At 36.3% G+C, this 24,565-nt stretch overlaps 1 protein-coding gene across 8 annotated transcripts in view; it reads right to left on the bottom strand.

The window, feature by feature from the left end:
• The window catches only part of LRRC7 (leucine rich repeat containing 7), a 550,975-nt gene that overhangs the window by 182,338 nt on the left and 344,072 nt on the right, over window positions 1-24,565 (bottom strand). For all 8 annotated transcript variants that reach the window (XR_008294946.1, XM_053214212.1, XM_027058879.2 and 5 more), the window contains one exon: window positions 21,303-21,366. Coding sequence is in view for 7 of the 8 variants with exons in the window: in XM_053214212.1 (XP_053070187.1) it covers window positions 21,303-21,366 (64 nt within the window). In the remaining variant the exon portion in view is untranslated. The remainder of the gene's footprint in view (window positions 1-21,302; window positions 21,367-24,565) is intronic.

Here is a 24,565-nt window from a genome sequence, read left to right as displayed (position 1 = left end):
AATACATGGCAATGTAATAATAGTAGAGGATTTTACAACCCCACTTTCACTAATGGATAGAACATCCAGACAGAAGATCAATAAAGAAAAAGAAGTTTGAATCACACTATAGACCAAATGGACCTAATAGGCATATACAAACCATTTCACACAGTAGCAGCAGAACACACATTCTTCTCAAATGCACATGCAACATTTTCTGGGATAGACCACATGTTAGGTCAAAAACAAGTCTTAACAAATTTAGGAAGATTAAAAAATACCAAGTGTAGTTTATGATCACATGGAATGAAACTAGAAATTGATAGCAAGAGGAATATTAGAAAATTCACAAATATGTGTAAATTAAATAACACACTCCTGAACAAGCAATGGACCAAAGAAGAAATTAAAAGGGAAATTAGAAAATATCTGGAGACAAGAGAAAATGAAAACATAACATAATAAAAACTGATGGGGGGCGGCTGGGTGGCTCAGTTGGTTGAGCGTCTGACTTCAGCTCAGGTCATGATATCCTGTTCAGTGAGTTTAAGCCCCATGTAGGGCTCTGTGCTGACAGCTCAGAGCCTGGAGCCTTCTTTGGATCCTGTCTCCCTCTCTGTCTGCCCCTCCCCAGCTCAAGCTCTGTTCTCTCGGTCTGTCAAAAATGAATAAATGTTAAAAAAAAAAAACAACAACTCATGGGATGCAGCACAAGCAGTAATATGAGAAAAGCTTCTAGTAATAAATGCCCATATTAAAAAAGACGGAAGATCTCAAATGAACAGCCTAACTTCACACAACAAGGAACTAGAAAAAAGAAAACAAACAAAGCCCTGATTTAGCAAAAAGAAAGAATAAGAAGAATTAGAACAAAAATGAAATAGAGTAGAGAACAACAATAAGAAAAAACTCAATGAAACTAAAAGTTGTTTTTATGAAAGGATCAACAAACGGACATCTGTTTGGCTAGACTAAAAAAAAAAAGAGAAAACTCAAAAAAATGAACTAGAAATAAAAGAGGAGACATTACAACTAATGTCACAGAAATAAAAACAATTATAAGAGACTACTGTGAACAATTAGACACCAACATTTGGACAATTCCTAGAGGAAATGGATAAATTCCTAGAAATACACGACGTTCCAAGACTGAAATGCGAAGAAAAAGAAAACCTGAACAGATGAATAAACAAATAAGGAGATGGAATCAGTAATCAAAACCTCCCAAGAAAGAAAATCTAGGACCAGAGAGTTTTACTGGTTAATTCTACCAAACTTGTTTTGGAAGAATTAAAGCCAATCCTTTTCAATCTCTCCAAAAGACTAGGGAAAAGGGAACACTTCCAAACTCATTTATGAAACCAGCATTACCCTGATGCCCAAATCAGGCAAAGTATACTACAAGAAAAGAGAATCACAGGCCACTAGCCCTGATAAACATAATTGAAAAACATCCTCAACAAAATACTAGCTAACAGAATTCAATAGCACATTAAAAGGATGAACCACCAAAACCATATGAGATTTATTCAGAAGATGCAAGAATGTTTTAACATAAGAAAATCAACCAGTGGGATACACCACTTTAGCATAAGAAAGAATAAAATAACATGATCATCTCAATAGATTCAGAAAAGGCACTGACAAAATTCAACATTCTTTTATGATAAAAGCACTCAAGAAATTAGGAATAAAAATAAAGTATCTCAACAAAATAAAAGCCATATATGAAAAGCCCACAGCTAACATTATACTCAATGGTGAAAAACTGAAACTCATGACTGAGGCAAGGATGCCTGCTCTCACCGCTTCTATTTAACACAGTACTAGAAATCTTAGAACATATAGGCAAGAGTAAATAAGATATACATAGCATTCAAATAGGAAAGGAAGAAGTAAAAGTATCTGTTTTCAGATGAGATGGTTTAAATGTAGTAAATCTTGACTCCACCAAAAAAAAAAAAAAGACTCATTATAACTAATAAAAAAATTTGACAAAGTTGTAGATACAAAATCAAGATTCAAAAAGAATCTGCATTTCTTTACACTTTCAATAAAATATCTGAAAATTAATCCCACTTACAATAGAATCAAAATAAATAAAATACTTAGAAATAAACTTAACCAAATGTGATGAAACACTTCTTTATTGAAAACTACAAAACAATGATGAAGGAAATTGAAGAAGACATAAATAAATGGAAAGATGTCTTAGGTTCATGGATAGCAAGACATAATATTTTTTAAATGCCCATACTAACCAAAGCGATCTACAGATTCAATGCAATCACCATGAAAATCCCAATGACATTTTTTTTTACAGATATATGGAAAGCAATCCTAAAATTTCTACAGAATCACAAAGGATCCCAAATTACCAAAAGAATCTTAAGAAAGAAGAACAAAGGCATAGGTCTCATACTTCCTGATTTCAAAACACTATGAAGCTACAGTAATTAAAACAGTAAGGTAATGGCATAAAGAGAGACATATAGACCAAGGGAACAGAATAGAAAGCCCAGAAATAAATCCACTCAAAAATGATCTTCAAAAAGCGTTTAATGATACACAATGTACAAATGATAGTCTCTTCAACAAATGACGCTGGGAAAACAGGATATCTCCATGTAGAAGACAGCAACTAAACATTTATCTTACACTATACATAAAAATCAACTCAAAATGGATTAAAGACTTAAATATTAGCCCTGAAACAATGAAATGCCTGGAAGAAAACATCGGAGAAAAACTTCATGACATGGATTTTGGCAATGATTTCTTGGATATAATATCAAAAGCATAGAAAACAAAGCAGAAATAGGCGAGAAGGACTACATCAAACTAACTGCACAGCTAAGGAAATAACAAAGTAAAAAGGCAACCAAAGGAATGAGAATAAATATTCACAAATCACATATCTGATAAAGGATTACTATTCAAAATATAGAAGCAACTCCTACAAGGGGCGCCTCAGTTGGTTAAGCATCCGACTTTGGCTCAGGTCATGATCTCACAGTTCGTGAGTTTGAGCCCCCCATCAGGCTCTGTGCTGACAGCTTAGGGCCTGGAGCCTGTTTCAGATTCTGTGTCTCCCTCTCTCTTTCTGCTCCTCCCCCACTCATGCTCTGTCTTTCCTTCAAAAATAAATAAAAAAACGTTAAAAAAACAACAACAACAAAAAGAAGCAACTCCTACAAGATGGAAGAAAGACTCAATTAAAATATGGACAGAAAATTTGAGTAGACGTTTCTCCAAAGAAGACTTTTAAATATCCAGCAAGTATATAAAAAGATGTTCAACATCACTAATCATGAGGGAAATGCAAATCAAAACCATAAGGAGATCATCTCCTATGTATTAGTATAGCCATTATCAACAAAACAAAAAAATCACAAGTGTTGAAAAGAATGTGGAGAAAGTAGAACTCTCATGCACTGTTGGTAGGAATGTAAAATGGTGAAGCAACTATGGAAAGCAGTATACAGGTGTCTTAAAAAATCTCACATCTGGATATACATCAAATAGAACTGAGATCAGTATCTCAAAGATTTATTTGCATTCCCATGTTCATTTCAGCTCTACTCACATGGCCAAATGTGGAAATAAATGTCCATGGACAGATGAATGAATAAAGGAAATGTGATACACACACACACACACACACACACACACACACATATATATACTCATATGTGTATATATATATATACTCACATGTGTATATATATATATACTCATATGTATACACACACATATTTATATATACACACACATATATATGGAATATTATTCAGCTTTAAGAAAAGAAATTCTGTAACATGTGACAACAGGGATGAACTTTGGGGACATTATGCTAAGTGAAACATGTCAGTCACAGAAGGACAAATGCTACATGATTGCACTTATGCGAGGTACCTGAAGTATTTAAACCCATAGAAGCAGAAAGTAGAATAGTGGTTTCCAGGGGGAGGGGTTTATGGGGAGCTGTTCTTCACTGGGTGTAAAGCTTCAGTTATGCAAGATAAAAATGTTCTAGAGATCTGCTGTACAGCACTGTGCTCATAGTTAATACTATACTGTATACTTAAAAATTTGTTAAGAGGGTAGCTAACGTTATGTGCTTTCCCCCCCAAAACAAAAAAGAATTGAAAAAATAAACAACAACCTTGCATCTGGTAGGGTAGTCTACCCAGAAATAGAAATTTCCACCGACAATGTAAGAGAAAACTGATGCAGCCACTCTGGAAAACAGTATGGAAGTTCCTCAAAAAAGTTAAAAACCTACAACCTAGTAATTGTCCTACTAGGTATTTACCCAAAGGATACAAAAATATAGATTTGAAGGGGCACATGCACACTGATGTTAATAGCAGCATTATCAACAATAGCCAAACTATGAAAAGAGCCCAAATGGCCCTGGACTAATGAATGGATAAAGAAGATGTGGTATATATATGGGTAAAAAAGATGTGGTATATATATGGGGTACCTGGGTGTCTCAGTTGAGCATCTGACTCTTGATTTCTGCTCAGGTCATGATCCCAATGTGGTGGGATTTAGCCCCGCATCTGGCTCCATCCTAGGCATGGTGCCTGCTTGGGATTCTCTCTCTCCATGCCCCTCTCCCTTGCTTGCACTCTCTCTCTCAAATAAAAAAAAATATTTAAAAAAGAAGATGTGATACACACACACACACACACACACACACACACCCCAGAATATCACTCAGCTATCAAAAGGAATGAAATCTTGCCACTTGCAATGATGTGGATGGAGCTAGAGTATATTATGCTAAGCAAAATAGGTTAGAGAAAGACAAATACCATATGACTTCACTCATATGTGGAATTTGAGAAACAAAACAGATGAACATATGGGAAGGGAAAAAAAGCAAAAGAGAGAGGGAAACAAACCATAAGAGACTTTTAACTATAGAGAACAGAAGGGATGATGGATGGAGGTGAGTGGGTGATGGGCTAAATGAGTGGTGGGTATTAACGATGGCACTTGTTGTGATGAGCACCGGGTGTTATATGTAAGTGATGAATCATTAAATTCTACACCTGAAACCAATTTTACCCTATTTGTTGACGTTAGTTTAGTTATATATAACTATAGTTATATAGTTATATAATTTAAAAACTTGAAAAAAAGTAGAAAATTTATCTTTTAGTTGCTTAGGTCTCAACTCATGAAGTCATTATTAACTATTCTCCCTCTCATTCCTGACATCCAATCTGTCAATAAATCCTGTTGCTTCTACCTAGAGGCAGGTGTACTTTAAATTTAATGAGGTTCAAACTTTCAGGACCTTATTTGCATGAACTCCTTGCCAGATCCTGGGAGGAAGTCTGGCAGTGTGTTTACATGGCCATGTTGTGTGCAATTTGCAAAACTAAGCTTGTTTTCTTTTTTAAGATTGTTTTCTTTTTTAAGATTAAAAAAATAGAAATATAATTCACATACCATAAGTTTTACCTTCTTAGAATATAGAGTTTAGTGACTTTTAGTATACTTACAAAGTTATGCAATCGTAACAACCATCTAATTATAGATCATTTTCATCACCTCCCCCAGAATACATCACCTCCCTCCACCATACTCAGTCTCTCCTCTCTCCCCTTCCCCTAATACCCTGGAAAGTATAAATCTATTTTCTGTCACAGTGGATTTGTCTATTCTGGAAACTTCATATAGATGCGACTGTACAATACATAGTCATTTATTTCTGTCTTCTTTCATATACCATACTGTTTTTAAGGTTCATCTATATCAGTCCTTCACTATCTTTTTATTGCCAAATATTCTACTGTATAGGTATACTACATCACACTTATCCATTTATTAGTTAATGGGCATTTGGATTTTTTCCACTTTTAAGCTATTATGAATATGCTGCTATAAATATGCATGTATAAGATTTGGTGTGGACATATACTTTAAATTTTGGGGGGTAACATGGTAAAGTGAATAATGGCTCCTGATAGTTGTGCACATCCTAATGTCCAGAAACTGAGTATGTTACCTCACATGGAAAAGGAGAATAGAGGTATTATTATTTCAAAGGTCTTGAGATGGAGAAGAGAGATTATTCTGGATTATACAAGTGTCCTAATGTAGTCACAACTGTCCTTATAAGTGGGGGCTGGAAAGTCAGAGAAGGCAAAAATGGAGATATGATGACAGAAACAGAAACTGAAGTGATGCAAGGAAGGGGCCATGGGATAAGGAAGGTAGGTGGCTTCTAGAAGCTACAAAAGAAGAGAAAATGAATAGTTCTCAGGAAGGAACACAGCTTTAATGACACTACAGAACTTTAAAATAATATATTTATGCTATGTTAAGCCACTAAATTTGTCATCATTTGTTATCATTTGACAATGGGAATTATATTTTGGAACTTGGAAGTGGGTTACTGCCATAATAAATACCTAAAAATGTAGAAGTGTCTTGGAATTAGGCAGGGGCTAGAAAAATTCTGGCTATAAATTTGTGAAAGAAAAATCCTAGATTGCCTTGAACAGAGTGTTAGCAGAAGTGTGGATGATAATGACCCTCTGCTAAGGAAGACTCTGAAGGAAGTGAAGAGCATGGTAAAGAAAATCTGTATCATCTTAGAGAATACCTAAATCATCATGAAAAGACTGCTGATAGCAACATGGATGCTAAAAGCACTACTTTATTTTTTATTTATTTTTTAACGTTTATTTATTTTTGAGACAGAGAGAGACAGAGCATGAACAGGGGAGGGGCAGAGAGAGAAGGAGACACAGAATCCGAAGCAGGCTCCAGGCTCTGAGCTGTCAGCACAGACCCCATCACGGGGCTCGAACTCACGGACTGTGAGATCATGACCTGAGCTGAAGTAGGATGCTTAACCGACCAAGCCACCCAGGCACCCCCTAAAAGCACTACTAATGAGAGCTCCGAAGGAAATGAAAAAACATGTTAACATGGAAAATAGAGGAAAAGGGGTCTTTGTTACATAGTAGCTGAATTGTGTCATACAATTATGTGGAAAGCAGAACTTTCAAGACATAAACTTAATATTTCGCTGAAAAGATTCCCAAGCAAAGTTTTGAAGGTGTGTCCTGGTTTCTAGTTGCTAATTACAATATAATTGCAAGAGGAAAGAGATACATTGAAAGATCGCTTAAGCAAAAAGAAACCAGGACTTGATGGGATCCTCATGCTATACAGATTAAAAAAAAAAAAAAAAGCTAAAACTAGGAGATTTTACTGCCAGGAAAGTGTGCTCCAGACAGAAAGTCAAGGGTGTGTCTGGTCAGACTTTTGCCAGTGCCTTGTAAGTACTAAAAAGTCAGAGTATTCATTCATTCATTCATTCATTCATTAACACAGAGGGTTCTGAAGCTATCAGGTAGGTGTCTCATGGAACCTGTCAGACATCTTAGAAGAAGCCAGGAATAGAGATGGGATCATCCAAGGAAGATTTGTGAAGGAACTTCTTGGGCAGTGGAGAAATTGTCAAGATATACAAGGGAGATCCACAAGGTTCTTAAGACTGTTGCATCAACAGAACTACTGCCAGCATGGACTGAAAGGGACAGAAAGAGTACAAAATGAAAGAATATTGAAGGCTTCCAAAATTCTAGAGGTAGAAAACAGGTTGTTCAATCTACTTGACTGCAAAAACTTGTGTTTCTTCCTGTAAAGGGAAGGGTGACTCTGAGGGTGGAGCCATAGGCACAGAGCAATAAATCTTGAACTACAGAAGTTATTCCCAAGCCTTGAAACCTAATGGGTTTTTTTCTGGTTGGATTCAGAAATTGTTTCTGAGTGTAGAATCCCTTTGTACTCCTATTCCCCATGCCCCCGCCCTATAACTGTTATCCCATGCCTATTCTGCAATTGTATTTTGGAAGCAGATGAACTGTTTTCTAGTTTCACAGTCTACAGATGGGAAGGAATTTTGCTCCAGGATGGACTATACCCACAACTTTACCCATGCCTAATTTAGATGCTTTAGATGATCAAATTTGGGACTTCTGAGCTGATGAGATTTAGATGGAATTCTGCACTCGAGTCAATGTTATAATGGATGAAACTTCTGAGAAACTTGGGTTGGGGTGAGCATTTTCATGTGGGTCAGGCATGAATCTTTGGGAGTAGAGGCCCGACTATAGTAGGCTGAATAATGGACTTCCAATGATGCCCATGTCCTGATCTCCAGAACCTGTGAATATATTACCTTACATGGTAAAACAGAATTTGCACATATGATTAATTTAAGAGTCTCGACATAAGGAGATTTTCCTGGATTATTTGGGTGGTCCCAATGAAATCACAAAAGTTCTTACTAGAGAGAAGCAGGAGGGTCAGAGAAGACAGAGAAAGAAATATAATAATGGAAGCATTCAGAGTAGGAGACGTACTATCTGATACAGAGAATGAAGTGATGTGAGGAAGGGGCTGCTGGTGGAAGAATGTAGGCAGTCTCGAGAGGCTAGAAAAGGCAAGGCACGTATTCTCCCATGAAGCCTCTGAAAGGAGCAAAGCCATGGTGATACCTTGATTTTAAGAATTGTGACCTCCAGAACTGTAAGATAATAAATTTGTATTTTTTTAAGCCACTGAGATTTTTACAATTCTGCAATAGGAAAGGGCTATAGGTACATATCTAGTCCCAGAATGCTGGGTTAAAAGTAAGGCATGTTAAAATGTTTCTATAATTTCTATCATGGCTTTCCCTATGTTGCAATTTCCCTCATGTCATGTAGTGATGGATTGGCCACAGACATTTTTGGGAGCTGGACACAAGGCATCTTCATGGCAATAGAGGTTTAGTGGAATATATTTTATGATTTGCAATCTTGCTTGCATATAGTTAACTTGTTACTAGCCAACTAGGATAGAAAAGACTTTCAGAAATACTCCTGCTCATTGTGCAAACTCCCCTGACCATCATGACATGAAAATGCAGGGCCAGAGGATATATTGGAAGATGAACATTCCTTTGGTTCCCAGCACCAGAAGTACGTAGGTGGTGGAGGAGAAACAGGCTTGAAATGTTTGGAGCCAGACATTTCCCCAAATATGGCAACAATCCTAAAATTTTACAAAGCATATCAGTGAAAAATTGTAAAGCTGAAATGAATGGTTCTGAATTATCAGTAATAAAAACCATGGTAGAGTAGAGATTGGATTATTTTTCTATTATTTTCATAGAAAATGGTATTACAAAATGTATGTCATGTGAAGACTCTCAAAGAGCATGAAGCCAAAATGTAGGGGGAAAGAGAACATTATAGATATGTGTCATTATGTTGTTTTCTTTGACTTAATGATGTCTATGTCATTTGCTAATTTTTCAAAATTGTATTTTATTAACTTTAATTTGTAATTTAAAATTTACAGCTTCAAAACAATTCATAGTTTCTTTTTCCATCTTAAGTAGGCATTCACTTTTGCAACTAATTTATTCCTAATTTTTATATTATTTATTGAAAGAGAGTATCTCCAAGTTACAAGTTCAGATTCTACTTCTGGCTATATCTTTCAAATTTACCCCGAAATTAAATCCTACTGTCTCCACTGCTAGCTACTACCTCAATCTAGGATACTACTATTCCTTGCCTATATTATTGCAATAGCTTTCTAACTGGTCTCTTTGACTTCACCTTGCCCCACTTTCTACTTACGTTCAACACAGCAGTCAAAGTGATCCTGGAAATGTAATGTAATGTGATGTAATGTAATTAATGTAACATGTAATGTAACATACTGTAATATAATGCAATGTGATGTAATATAACTTAATATGTCAGACCACAGGTTTTACTTGTCAAAACCTTCCAAAGGGCTTCCATTTTTCTCTGAATAAGATACAAAATCCTTAAAATGTCTTACAGGATTCTCTCTACCTCCACCTTCCCTCCAAAATTGACTTATCATTTACTCTTCCAACTTATTCTGTACCATCCCTTTTAGTCTTTCTTCCTGTTCACATGTCAGTCTTGCTCTCATATCAGATGTTTGTAATACCTGTTTCCTCTGTCTAGAACAATCTTACACCCAGATATTTGCATGGTTCACTCCTTCACTTTCTTTCTTTCTTTCTTTCTTTCTTTCTTTCTTTCTTTCTTTCTTTGTTTATTTTTTGAGAGAGAGAGAGAGACAGACAGACAGACAGAGTGTGAGCGGGGGGAGGGGCAGAGAGAGAGAGAGGGAGACAGAATCTGAAGCAGGCTCCAGGCTCTGAGCTGTCAGCACAGAGCCTGATGTGGGGCTCAAACCCACAAGCTGTAAGATCATGACCTGAGCCGAAGTCAGATGCTTAACTGAGCCACCCAGGTGCCCCACTCCTTCTCCTACTTTAGATTTTTACTAAAATGTCACCTGAGTGAAGCTTCCCTAGCCACCCTAACTAATTACACCTTCTGTAAACACACAACTTTATCCGTCTTCTTCTTGATAGTTTTCATTGTCTTTTAGTTTTGGTTTACTGTGAAACCTGAAATCAAATACATCGTTTTCTATTACTTCTATTTCAGATAGTATGTCCAAATATTACCACTGCAGTACATAAGTGAGGAAAATGTAAATTTTAATTTGATTACTTTCAATACAGTCTTTCTGTTATTTTTTGGATGAATCATAATCCCTATTCACAACTCAAGATTATTCTTTTGGGGTTATTCCATGATTGTATAATACTTCTATTTTCTTGGGAAAGCCTTGATTATAAATGTATACTCTTATTTGATGTAGTTTATCCTGCTTCAATTAGGGAGTATTTCTTTTTCCTTTAATTTCTCCGGTAGAAACTGTTGACAGAAACACGAGGACACTTGACTGCATTGAGATATATGCCATTCTTAGAAAAATCTATCTATGGAAAGGCAAACAGAGCTAATTAATTTCATTCATGGTATCCAGTCATGATATTGCAGTAATGAGAAATGGCAATTGAGAGAAAACAGGCAAAGATGACTTATTTTATGGCTAGGGAAGGGAAAGTTTGAAAGCAAGAAAATGACTTTCTTTATTTGCATGTGTGACATTTGGGTTTGCTTATTAAAACCCCAGGTCAACAGATGTGGTATTTATAAAAATAGAGACCCCAATTTCATCATCTTACGAATAAAAAACCGCCACAATTATTTCCAGTCAGAAAATACATTTTAGTTGAATGATTCATCAAGGATTCCTTTCAAATTCCAGAGTTAGTGGAAATACAGTTTTATTTACTTATTGATCACAGTGGCAAATTGTGTACTTTCGGGTTTCATGGAGAAACTCATTTGGAAGTTTGTCTCAAAGTGAATTGAAATTGATTCCTCAAAGGATATCTAATTGTAGAATGATTGCTTTGCAGGTAAACGAAAGTATTGCCTCCACCTCTATTATTGTTTAGTTTGAATTAAAAATTTCCAATTTACATAGGCACGATTTTGATGATGAGAATCGACTGAACTATTCACTTTAAAATTAAATGATTCATTCATTCATTCAAAAACATTTATCAAGTGCCAGTTGGGGACATGGAGCTCTGCTAAGTGCAGGGAAAGCTTTCTGGAGGAAATGATGTCAAAACTGAGTCCGCCAAAGCAAATATCCATTTTATTTCAAATGTGTAAGCTCTTGTCTTTTCAGCAGTGGGTCCACTTTTCCGTATTCTACTTTGCAATTCCGAGGTTAACAACATTTCTATTTTGAGAGGTTGCTCGGTGTCAGGCACTGACAATTGGGTAGACTGGAGAGACTGGAGAGAGACTGGGAGGCTACAGGAGGAAGATGGGGTTTGCTCCTTCTAGTTCACTCCTGGTCATTTCAGTCTCAACAGCAACACTTCTCTTTGCAATGACATTAAACTTCAGCAACTGCAGCAGATTTCAGTTTGTAGTTTTTCCACACAACTAGAACCAGCCTTATCATGCCCCCTCAGAGACCCCAGCACCAGCCTCTTTATGGGTCTAAGTCCCAGCTTTATTTATTTATTAAAAACTTTTTAATGTTTATTTATTTTTGAAAGAGAGACAGACAGAGTGTGACAGCGTGGTGGGGGGGGGTGGTGGGAGGCAGAGAGAGAGGGAGACATGGAATCTGAATTAGGCTCTAGGTTCTGAGCTGTCAGCACAGAGCCAGATGCTGGACTCAAACTCATGAGTCATGAGATTGTGACCTGAGCCAAAATCTGTCACTTAACCAGCTGAGCCACCCAGGCTCCCCTTGATTCCTAGCTTTAATTCTTTCTAGCTCCTTATACTACCTTCCATTTGTTCTCTCCCCTAGAAGTGCTAGCTGGGTTATTACCTCTGTGATCCTTCCGTGTCCCCTTTCTGTACTTTCTGTTTTCTAATACATGAATAGCTGTTCTTTATATCAAATTTCCTTTGTTAAACCATGGATTTTGTTCCCACGCCCTGACTGGGCCTGGACTGATAAAGAAATTGATGTGCCTCTAATAATTTTTAAAATGTTTCATTTATCATGTTTCTCTTGATATGTTAATAACCTTTGGCAATGCTTGTGATATATATATATCTATAATCAATGTCCACAGTAATTTTACAAACGCAGGAAATGGAGGAGGTAATAATTAGGATCTCTCAAATATTTTCCCTAAAAACATGAGGCCAGTTATATGATTACAAATTGTATTTTACTATTTTGTTCTTTTTTTGTAAGCTTTATCTGAAAAATAATTGACAAAATCTGATTAGTAGGTATGGCAAACCTATGTTATAATAACTCATAAAAGAAATTACCAGATATGTAAATATATAGTGCTTGCCTTAGGTACACATACATCCTAGGTAATTAAAAATGAGAATACCTTGGGCAAACTAGGGAGGTGAAACCATTGGCAGCTATGCTTTTAGTAGAATGAGTTTAATTTAATTCTAATCAATTTAAATTACAAGTTAAAACATTAGCTAAAGTACTCGATTGTTTCAAGTTTCTATGAAAAAACACTTGTGTAATTTATATAGCCCAAATAAATATTCTATTGTAGGAGCCAAGGGTAGGTAATACAAAAGCTACTTCTTTGGCATACTGATTATTTTGAACTAAAAATTACTTAAGTGTAAGAACACTCTGACTCCTTTTCGTCTCTGGAAACGGGAAATAAATCAACCTTGTGAAAGGTACTCTCCCTGTACCAGCAGGTAAAGGGACATTCCTACCATCATAGATAGGGAATTCAGAGCATAGAAAGCTATATAAACAAAGCTTATAGTTTTAGTAATTGACTAACTATTCCAGCCCAGTCCAAATTCTATTTAGAATTCCTTACTAATTGAAACCCCCCGACATGAAGTTTTTTTGTCCCACCAACTTCACACAGATTTATTGTCTTTTTGTCTAAAAAGTATAAAAACTGCCTGTGTTGGTCATTTCTTTGGGTCTCAATTTCATTTTGGGGACTTCGTGCACACACATTAAACTTTTTCTTCCCCCTCCTGTTAATTTGTCTCATGTAAAATTAATTCTTAGATCAGCTGGAAGAATCTTGAAGGGTAAAGTAAAATCTTTCCGCTCCAGCACTATACAACTATTGGCATTTCTTCTCAGTGTCTCCATTTTTTATTTATCTATTTGACATTTTTATTTGACCCTACGAATAAAGTGAAAAAAATCAACAAAACTATTTCAGTTTGAACACTGAGATTAGAAATTCTTGCTTATTGTGATCTGTAGACTTACTAAGCATTTAAAATGGTGATTTGTGGAATGCAGAATATTTTTTAAGCTTTTCGGAAAAGAAGTTTTATGGAATATCAATCCTCTAATGTAGTTCACGGATGGCTGAATTTATGAAATGTTCTTATAAAGACTGCTTAACATACTGTCTTAAATATTAGATAGTTAAATTGATAGTACTCATTTCCTGATGAATTCTCTGGACTTTAAAATACAACCCGTCTTTGCATTGTCTTTCAAAAATTGAAAGTTTTTGTTCATCATATGAAATATATACTTTTACTGTTTAAAATATTTTTGTTGCTGTAATTTAGGTGTTTGTTTTTAAAGTTTTTTAAGAAAAATATTTATTCATTCTTGAGAGAGAGAGACAGAGACAGAGCATGAGTGGAAGAGGGGTAGAGCGAGAGAGGGACACAGAATCTGAAGCAGGCTCCAGGCTCTGAGTTAGCACGGAGACTGACGTTGGGCTCAAACTCAAGAGCCATGAGATCGTGACCTGAGTCGAAGTTGGATGTTTAACTGAGCCACCCAGGCGCCCCAGGTGTTTGTATTTTAAATTCATGTTTTGTTCTTTAATATAGAATGAGTGGCCCATTATTTAGAGATGTCTCTGTCAGTAGCTTGTACATCAAATAGTTCAAAGAGTTGAAAGTACTCTTAAAATGATATCACTATCATGTCTCAAATTCTGGAGAATTAACACTGGATAATTTTAGGTAGAGAGGCAGAAAGATTTTCTTTAAGGAGATGAAATAAACATTTTAAAATTACCCCTTATCTGATTGCTTTTTCAAAGAAGACCTTACAAAATAATTATTAAAATAACATTTGAAAATCACTTATGATATCATATTCATATCATATTTAGTCCAAAGTCCAGAAGGATATATGGAATGGAACACATAGACAAAAGGAAATATCTGAGGAGATAAGGTCTGATAATTTTCCAAAATTGATGAGAAACACAAACCCACAGATAGAGAAAGTACACAAGAATAACGTATACAAATCAAATGCATAAGCATTGATTTTTAAAAATCCCAGAAAGGATTAAATTAAATACAGTTTATATAGGTCAGGATCATCAACATATTAGGATTATGTTGGATTTATTTCAGGAATGCAAAGGTAGTTTTACATTAGAAATCCTCTACATAAACAAAATTAAAAGGTAACCTATTAAACGGAAGAAGACATTTGCAAAGGACATATCTGATAAAGGGTTAGTATTCAAAGTATAGGAAGAACTGATACAAATGAACATACAAAAAACAAATAATCCAATTAAAATCCACTAAAATGTGAAAAATCTTTTTTGAAGAAAATCATAAAACTTCACTGAAAGATATTAAAATGGACAAATAAATAGAGATATGTCACACATAAGGAGAGTCAATAACAGAAAAATATAAATTCATCATAAACCAATGAAAATTAATTTATAGAATCAATGCATTTCTAAATGAATTCCAATGATATTTTTCCATTTTAAGCAACTTGATAGACGAATTCTAAAATTCATATGCAAACTAAATGTCCAGATGCCTAAGTTGTAGAGACTTATCCTATCAGATATTAGAAACTTATTATTTGTGCTAATTAAGACTGTGTGGTTTTAGTACCCAGAAAATAAACTAACCATTGAAGAAGGTAACCTATGAATATATGGATACCATATTTTGTTAAGAAGTTGCACTCATTCAGAGGAGAAGGAAGGACTGCTTAATAAATGTTGTTTGGAAAACTATCTGTTCAGAAAAAGAATAACATATGCAATGTAAAATAATTAAGCCTAGATGGAAATACACCTGGCTATAAGTAATGAAATTTTCAAACTTTTAGAATAAAAGATGTGTTTGACTTTGGGGAGGCAAGTTGTTCTTCTTCCCCTTCTTCTTCTACTTCTAGAAAAAGAAGACACACTTTAGAGAGACACTGAGTGAGAATGCATGAGGAGTGAGGAGGAGAGAAAGAATCTTAAGAAAACTCCACACTCAGTGCAGAGCCCAATGTGGCTCAATCCCATGACCCTGGGATCATGACCTCAGTCAAATCAAAAGAGTCAGATGCTCAACCGACTGAGCCACACAGGCACCTCAGGGAAGGCAAGGACTCCTTAAGCAAGACACAAAATATGCTAGGCATAAAAAAAGTATGCATTTGATTACATTACAATTAAGAACTTCAGGCCATCAAAAGACACCAAGAAGCAAGTAAAAAGAAAACTGCAGAGATTGGGAGAAGGTATCTGTGCTACATATAACCAACAAGATGTTAGTATCTAGAATATATAAAAGTTCCCTGTAAGTCTACAAGAAAAAGGCATCCAATAGAAAAATGGGCAGAAATACATGAACAGGCATCTCACAGAAGAGGAAACACTATCAGCCACCAACATATGGAAAAAAAGCACCAATCTCGTGAAAGCTGAGGGATATTCAGATTCAGATAGTAATGAGATGACCCTGTTAGCCATTATAGAGGCAAAAAAAGTCTGATGCTATCAAGTGTAGGTGAAGAGGTGGAAATGGGGGGTCTTATACAGTGCAGGTAAATGAGTACAACTATTTTGAAACAAAAAAAGAAAAGCATTATTTTTCAAGTTGAATATGTGCACAATTAATGACTAGTAAATTCTACTTCTAAATATATGCTTTAGAAAAATTCTTGCACACATGCACTTAAGGAATATTCATAGCAGCAATGTAATAAAAGCTGGACAGAAATGACTATGAAGAAATAAGTATATAAGTTGTAATATAGTCATATTTTAGAAAGTCTGAGAACAAGCAAAGTGAAATAATATAACGTTTAGACATATATATAAATTTAGGGAATGTTAAAATTCAGGATTGTAGATATTTCTGGGAATGAGGCAGAATTAGGTAAGAGCAAATAGGTAGCTATACAGGACTGGTGATATTCTATTTCATAAAAATATGGTGGCGGGTACACAGGGATGCATTATATTATGTTTTGTAACTTAAACATATATTACATATATTGTTTTGTATGCATCAAATATGATATTGTAAAATTTCAAGCCTCCCTGACTTTATTATTTTCTCTTAAGTGTAAATTTCAATTCACTACTTATATTTTGGCTATTATTTGACAGCCTTCCTAATTTAGTTGCAGAGAAAACTTCTAACTTATAATGTCTGTAAAGAATTTATTTGAATTTGATAATCATACAGTAATATAAAATAGAATGCAAACTGTAATTCCAATTTGGTAAACAGAAACATCTCTATAAAAGCACACATAAGCAGTATTATTATGTCACGGTTACAGTGAAATTTCAAATCTCACTTCTCTGACCTCCCTCCACTTGAAGAGCAAGAGATCAAGAAATCAGGCCTTTCCTGGGATCCTCCTCCCCAGTTACTGCTTGTAGGAGTTCCTTTTGTGGCAGGAAGGTGAGTGGAGACAAAGAACCTCCCACATAACAGGAGATGCTCTTCCAATGACCTCTGTAATCCATGTTTTCCTTTTCTGCTGCGCACTGTCACTCATGCTGCGGTAGGCAGGTTGTTGCCTGTGCCACAGTCTGCCTCCATTACGTTGCTGTACTCTGAACCATGTACAGACCACTTAACAGTTTACTGTTTATCTCCTCTGGGCTCACCTCTTTTCTCTTTCTGGTTTGCAAAGAAGCATTCTTATTTTGTTTCTTAGAGCTGACTCTTGATGCAAGTTCCCACGGCAGAGTTGTTGGGGGCTCTTACTTATTACCAGGGCCCTCCTTCAATACAGGAAGGGGAAAGCTCAGGGAGTAGGAGACTGGGAGCTAGAAGCTGGGGCTAGATTGGGGGATGGTCAGCCATAGCCTCACCCTGATTCTGGAGCCACTGATCCCATCTTCCTCCAGGTTCTGCTGTTCAATCTGCTTCCTTTTCCAGTATTCTTCTCACTTATGGTGATTGGACTTTGGGGGCTCTGTTATTTCCACTACTAGTTCAGGATGAACAGGACTCTTATTTCATCAGATAGATCTATATACACCTGAAATATGGCTTCTGGGCCCCATTGCAGTTAATGAACCTGTTTTAGTGTCCCTGACTATTCTATGACTATGGGAAGTTCCTGATTGCTCCGTGGAAGTTAGAAGGCTGTTCTACCCAGAGTACATAGAGGAGCTTTAAGAATTGATGGTATCCAACACATCAACCTGATAGTGTCTCATTTCTGACCTGGCCCCAATAATACTCATCTGACCTCATTAAAAAAGAAAATGGCAGTGGTGGGGGGAGAATATACCAAAACCACTAATCATGGTTTTATAAGGGGTTGAGATTATGGATGACTTTTGCTATCATTCTTACAATCCTCTTAACTTTCTGAATTTTAAAAAATGGAGGGGTGCCTGGGTGGCTAAGTCAGTTAAGTGTCTGACTCTTGATTTTGGTTCAGGTTGTGATCTCATGGTTAATGGGATGCAGTCCCAAGTTGGGGTCTGTGCTGACAGAGCCAAGCCTGCTTGGAATTCTCTCTCTCCTCTCTCTCTCTCTGCTTCTCCCACTGTGTGCATTCTCTCTCTCAAAATGAATAAATATTAAAAAATTTAATGGAAATATATTAATTTTATATTGACAAAAATAACCCATGAAAGAGACAACAACAACAAAACCTCTGAGAATCTATTATGTTCCTGGAACTTTGCCCAGTATTTCCTGGTGGCCACTGCTGTTAGAAACATAAAATAATTCCTTCTGTTTAGGATTTTTGAAGTAGATATTTCTACTTCAAACCTCATTAGCATATTTACATTGAGTCTCAAACAAGCAAGCTTCTGTTCTTTTTATTAGACTTTTACATTGTAAGTTTTTTGTTGTTGTTGTTGTTTTTAACTTATGATCATCTTCTCTCCATATCTGTCTCTTTACCATGCCACACAAATGAATTCTCTAACAGTAATCGCCTACGTGACAATACCTAGCTACAGAATGGAATTTATCCCCTTGCCTGCACATGACATTGTACCCAGAGGCCTCTTATCAAAGCAAATTCTCTTATTTGCTCATTAAAAGCTGTTACATTCAGAGAAATAACAGCTAGTCCCACACATATGACTAATAAAAGTCAGACATTTGATTAAAAGTTAATGACATAAGAGATGTGAAGTTCCATAATTACACTCCCATCTCTTCCTCCCTCTGCCAAGCAACTGAGTATTATCAATAAATAAAGCGTCTTAAAACAAATGCAAAAGAAATTTTTTTAGAGAGATTTGTTTTGTGACTAACACGGAAGATTGGGAGTTCAAAATAAAAAAAAAATGTTTCTGCTCAAGTGATGATTTCTTAGATACCATGAAGCATAAGTTACAATATGTTTCTAAGTGTACTTTTACTATGTCTACTTTCAAAAAAGTAAACATATCTTATTCATGTTTGTTGGTCCAAATATTTATAGTAACACATTGATTCCTAAACTATCCATGTGAAAGGCTTGCAAAATGATACACTTGACAGAATCAAAATTCATAGAAACATATATTGAATGCTTATTATAGATTCTCCTGCATAGAACTTTTCCCAAAAGCCTGTGAAATGGATGCCTTTGATGCCTTTATTTTATTGAAGAGGACACCAAGGATAGAGAGTGAGCTATATAGACTCAAAGGTACCCAACTAGCCAGTGATGGAAATGAGAGTGAAACCTCAGTTGTCTGAATCCATGGTTCATATTTTTTCAACTAGTAGGCCATGCTACATCTCTTCATGGAAGCATGGGCAGATTGTAACTTCTGAACAACTGATTTTTAAACTCCCAGTATAAAATAGTTTTGTCACTGCTATTCACCACCCTTACCAATCTCTCTTCCTACATTATTAGTTAAGTATCTACTTTAGAAAAGCCTGGGGTAGGTACATTAGATTATGTACTGGGTCATTTTGCTCTAATATTTGTGTTGAGGTCACTTTGCAAGCTGTCCTATCACAAAGTTGAGTGTCTCCCAAACAAAGCAAACTTGGTGGTGCAATGTAGCAGGCAGAAGGAGGCTCTGAAGTTTACTTTTTACAGAGGCTCTCTCAGTTTGCACATCAAGTGGACTCTCAGAGCCTGTACGCTCTTAATACTAGTATTAAAGCTGGTGAGGTATCTTCACAAAAGAAATCGGGGATGGACGGCCAAGCCTAATACTGGAGGGAAGACAGGGCAGAGACTAATATATCTACAGCCAATGAGAGCTGAGTGGTAGCAATGCAAACAAGGGAGAAATGGCCAGTGCTCAAAAGGAGTATTGCCTGAGCCTAGAAAATTGACTATGGCTTCAGAACTCTAGCCTTAACACAAGGGGCAGGGTCAGCTGCAGACATCAGCCCTGAGGCCAGCATGTGTGGCAGGACACTTCTGAAAAACAGCCTGAGACCAGAGAGTCCCTTTCCCTCAGGTCAGAAAGACATGTAGCCTTTGCACATACTCAAGATCCATGTTATGAAGAGAAGCTGGGGAAGGTGAGAGGACACACGACAGAAAGAATTTTTATGCGAGGAAGATGACCACAGCCCAAAGGAATCTTGTAACTTCTTAAATCAGGTGAAACTTTTAATTGCAGAAGAATGAAAGTCAGCTTTTACCCTCAGTGAACAGCTGATAGAGGCTGGGATAATGGCCAGATTAGTTATGGTCAAAGCTAAACAAGCTAATTTCTTTGCACATTCAAGATGCAGTGCAAATCACACCCTGTAAACTGGCATTTACTGAGAATCCCTTTTTCCCATGCATTATCTCATTTAATTTTCACATAAGCCCTGCAAGGGAGGAGCCATTTTAATTTCCATTTTATAGAAAATGAAAAAGAGGCTTAGAGAGGTGAAGTGATTTGCACAAGGTCACATTGCTAGCAACACAGCTGGGAGAGAATAGTTGATTACTTAATTACATGTTTTAATTTAAAAATAGTTAAAATACATTTCAGATGAATTGCATTTTTTAAACTTGAAGATGTTCAAGTGGAGACTTCTGAATTAAAAAGAGTCTGCTTATAAAGGAGTATTTGCTTTCTAACTTGCATTTGAGATTCTAGTCTTCAGGCAAATTTTAAAGAAAACTTAAGTCCTGAAAGGAGAAGTCAGAATTTCTTTCAGTTTTGGTGGCAGTGAGATTGGAATATGTATTCATTAGAAAGACACTCTCAGTACAATTAGAAATAGAAGGATTTTAACCATTCCTCTCCACTAAGCATCCCTAAAGGAAGAAGTCTTCAAGGTATGAGCTTTGAGTTAATCAAGTCTTGCTTTAATTCTTGTTCAATTACATAAAAGCTGTGCAAGCTGGTGACCACTTTGAGCTCATTTCCATAAAGTTAACATGGCAACATAACAAATAAGGGTTAAGTGAGATAACATAAGTGACACGCTGAACTTGGTGCCTGCTACATAACTGGTGCTCGAAATTGTCAATTTGCATCTGTTTACCTATTCCTCTCTCTCTCTCTTTTTAGTGCATCTAATATTATCTGGTAGTCTGTGGTTTTCTATACAGTCAAACAATCACTTTATTTCCCGGATTCCATTTTGTTGTTATATTTAGCAAATGCAAATGTGCAGTTGGATAATTCAATACCTGCAGTTACAGAGACAGAGCAAAATAAATAATCTCCTGGAGTGCATTTATCAAGTTTAGAAAATGCATTCGCTTACCAGCTCACTGAATTCATTATTGCCTAGGTCAAGTCTTTCCAACTGGGCCAGTTTGTGCATTGACCTATAACAGATGGAGAAAAATACTATTGTGAGACAGTCCGTGACACATTGCTCCAAAAGACATTCTACCCACCCTCTGTCAGATTTACCTGGTTTTATAGTGCACAGAAATTGGGGTATTTTATAGAGAGAAGCAAACTGTAAATATAAAACAATGTATGCAAACTGTCACCTGCTTATCATATTTCCAAATGCCCATTATTGTTGGGAATACAGAGCTGGCTGTTTAACATTAAATCTGGGAAGCTTGTTTAATGTCTAGACTAGCACGTCCACAACAAATATATTTTTAAGAATCACCACAGGTTTAGGAACCAATGAATAAACACAATTCTGAGCAAAGCATTCTAATGCCCCACAAAATGGCCACAATTTCATCATCAGTATTCATTATCGACTTTGCTAAGTGAATTTCTGCTACAGACTATTGTATTCATTGTCTCCTGAAGATATTGTCTGGGATTCTGGCACCACCCTATGAAACGGCAATGGTAAAACCTTGGGTAGAGTAGGTGCCAAAGGTCAGAAGTATCCTAGCCCATGACACATGCGGTCAGCATTTCTTAAGCCATTCTCAAGTACAGTATACGGTGTAAGAAAAGATCACATTTTTCTGAGTTCCAAGTTTTTATCTTCCCACTAACCAGAATGCTATCCTTAAATCATGACTATATAGAAATTCTAGATACTTCATTGGCTCAAATCTCAGAAATTTTAGTTCCTTTATCTTTAAAATGGCTACAGTAATTATCTCATAGCATTTTTTGAATATTAAAATACTACTGTAATCCAGACACTGTCAGGAACTCAGAAATGCAAAAATGCATGAACCCGTTTTCATTCAGCAGCTGTTATTGAAAGATGATGCACCAGGCAATCTTCTTGGGTCTGGAGTACAATAGTGAATAAAAGGGACAAAAACTCTTGTCCAAAGGCACTTTACATTGTAGTGGGGGGAGAATTACAATAAGTAAAATGATTAAGTAAAATATAATAATATATTAGAAGGTTATAAGTGCTATGTAGAAAACTTCAGCAGAGGAGGTAGTACGAAGAATAGACACAGGGGGATTGCAATTTTTAATAGGGAGATCCAGATAAGGTCTTACCAGAAAATGAAATTTGAACCACGCTTAAAGGAAATGAAGGAGCATGCTAGTGCATGGACCCTAAAGCAGGGACATGTTGCTTGCTTGAAGACATCCTAAGAGACCATGTATCTGAAGCAGAGTGAGGGAGAAAGGATGTAAAGAGATGATAATGAGAAGTTAGATAATCTGAGGGCTTATAGCCCAATGTAAGATGTAGGCTTTGATTCTGTGTAAGATGGAGAGTCAGTAAAAGGTTTTGATCCAGAGTGTGACTGAAGTGACTTATTTTAAAAGGCTATTTGTGATGGCAGGCTTGTAAACAGACTGAGAAGGACAAAAGTAGAAGCCAGGAGATCAAGCAGGAGGCTAATGGAACAAACCAAATGAGAAGAAACGGCAGTTTTGGACCAGGGTGGTGGTAGTGAAGGCGGTGAGAAGTGGTTGGCTGCTGAACATATTTAAGATTAGAGTCAAATGTCTTGTTGCTGAAATATCTATGAGGAATAAGAGAATGTAGAGTCAAATGTAACTACAAGTGTGTTTTGGTCTGAGCAACTACAAGGGTGAAGTTATAATTGGTGGGTAAGGAAGACAGGGTAGAACAGGGTTTCAGGTAGTTCAGAGATTTGGTTTTAAATGTTCTTAACCCCACCAACTCACCCACCCACCCCTGCAAAAAAAGGTAAATATTTGAGGTGACGGATGTGTTAATTAACCAGATAGGGAGGACTCCCTTCATAATGCACATCAAATGATCACTATATACCCTGAATGTCTTACATTTATTTGTCTATTATACCACAATAAAGTTGAAGGAAAAAAAAGATGTCAAATTTGAAATTTCTATTGTAAAGCCAACTAGAGATGTAAAACAGGCAGTTATATACACAAGCCTAGAGTTTAGAGAAGTCCAGGAAAGAGAGATAATTTAAACATGGTTAGCAAAGAGACAGCATCAGATCTTGAGAACATGAGATCATTAAGGGACTGAGTGGAGATGAGAAGAGAATAAGTCCAAGATGACACGAGGAAGAGCCAACAAAAAAGCCTGAGAAGTGACAAGGGACAATAGGAAAAAAAAGAGTATAAAGACGTGCGAGTCAAGTAAAGAAAGTGTTTCAAGATGATGGAAATGACAAATTGTGGCAAAAACTGCTGATAGGTCTGACAACTGATCACTTGATTTACTAACGTGAAGATTAGTGGTCACTCTGGGAAGATCAGTTTTATGTTTTAAGCCTTTGCTAATGCTCTCCCCCCCCCATTCAATATGTCATACCCATACACGTCTAAATATTACTTATTCAATAACATAAATATATTGATTTCCTATTATCTCTCAAGTTTTAAGGTTATCAATATGAAAGCTATGTTCATATTGCCAAGTAGTTCATAATCTTGAGATGTATAGCTAAGACAGTGGACAATGTTTACCAGTGAAGTAAATGTCATAGAAAATATATGTGTAAGTTTCTAAAGAGCACAGGGAGAAGTACTCTCTCAGTGTTGGGAGTAAAAGGCCTGGCTGACATTTCATTCTGGAGCATTGATCAGACTATAGAGTCAGAGGATATGGTCTTTTTTGGAAGAAATGTCAAAGGGGTGGGTTGAAAGAGATCATGGCCCATTTCAAGGAATGGCAGGTTCATAAACATAATAAGAAATAATAAGAAATGAGAAAATTTGTATGAAATAAGAAATAATACGTAAGCAAGGGCCGTATTATAAGCTCATCCATATCAAATCAGGGAGTTTGAGTTTTAGCCTGAAGGAGATGGAAGCCTTTAGGATTTAGATCAGATTTGTATTTTAGAAAGCTCACTTTGGCAGGTTGGAACAGTGAGAGAAGTGGGGAGAGGATATGCTAGTAAAGAGGCCCAATAAGACTGCTCTGAAATGCAGGTAGGATGTAACGGGGTCAGAAATAAGACAAAGGCAGTATGGATGATAGAGTGGGCAATGAGAGATGCTCTGGTGAAGAAATGACTTGGTGATGATGACTGATTGCGTGTGGGAGGTAAAGGAGAGGAAGGAATTTAAAATAGTTTCTGGATTGAATACCAGTGTGGGAATATTAGAATGGAATTAGAGAAAAGTATTACGTGTATG

This window comes from Acinonyx jubatus, chromosome C1, assembly GCF_027475565.1.
Source record: "Acinonyx jubatus isolate Ajub_Pintada_27869175 chromosome C1, VMU_Ajub_asm_v1.0, whole genome shotgun sequence".
Taxonomy (NCBI): Eukaryota; Metazoa; Chordata; class Mammalia; order Carnivora; family Felidae; genus Acinonyx; species Acinonyx jubatus.
This window is presented reverse-complemented; position numbering and strand designations above follow the sequence as displayed.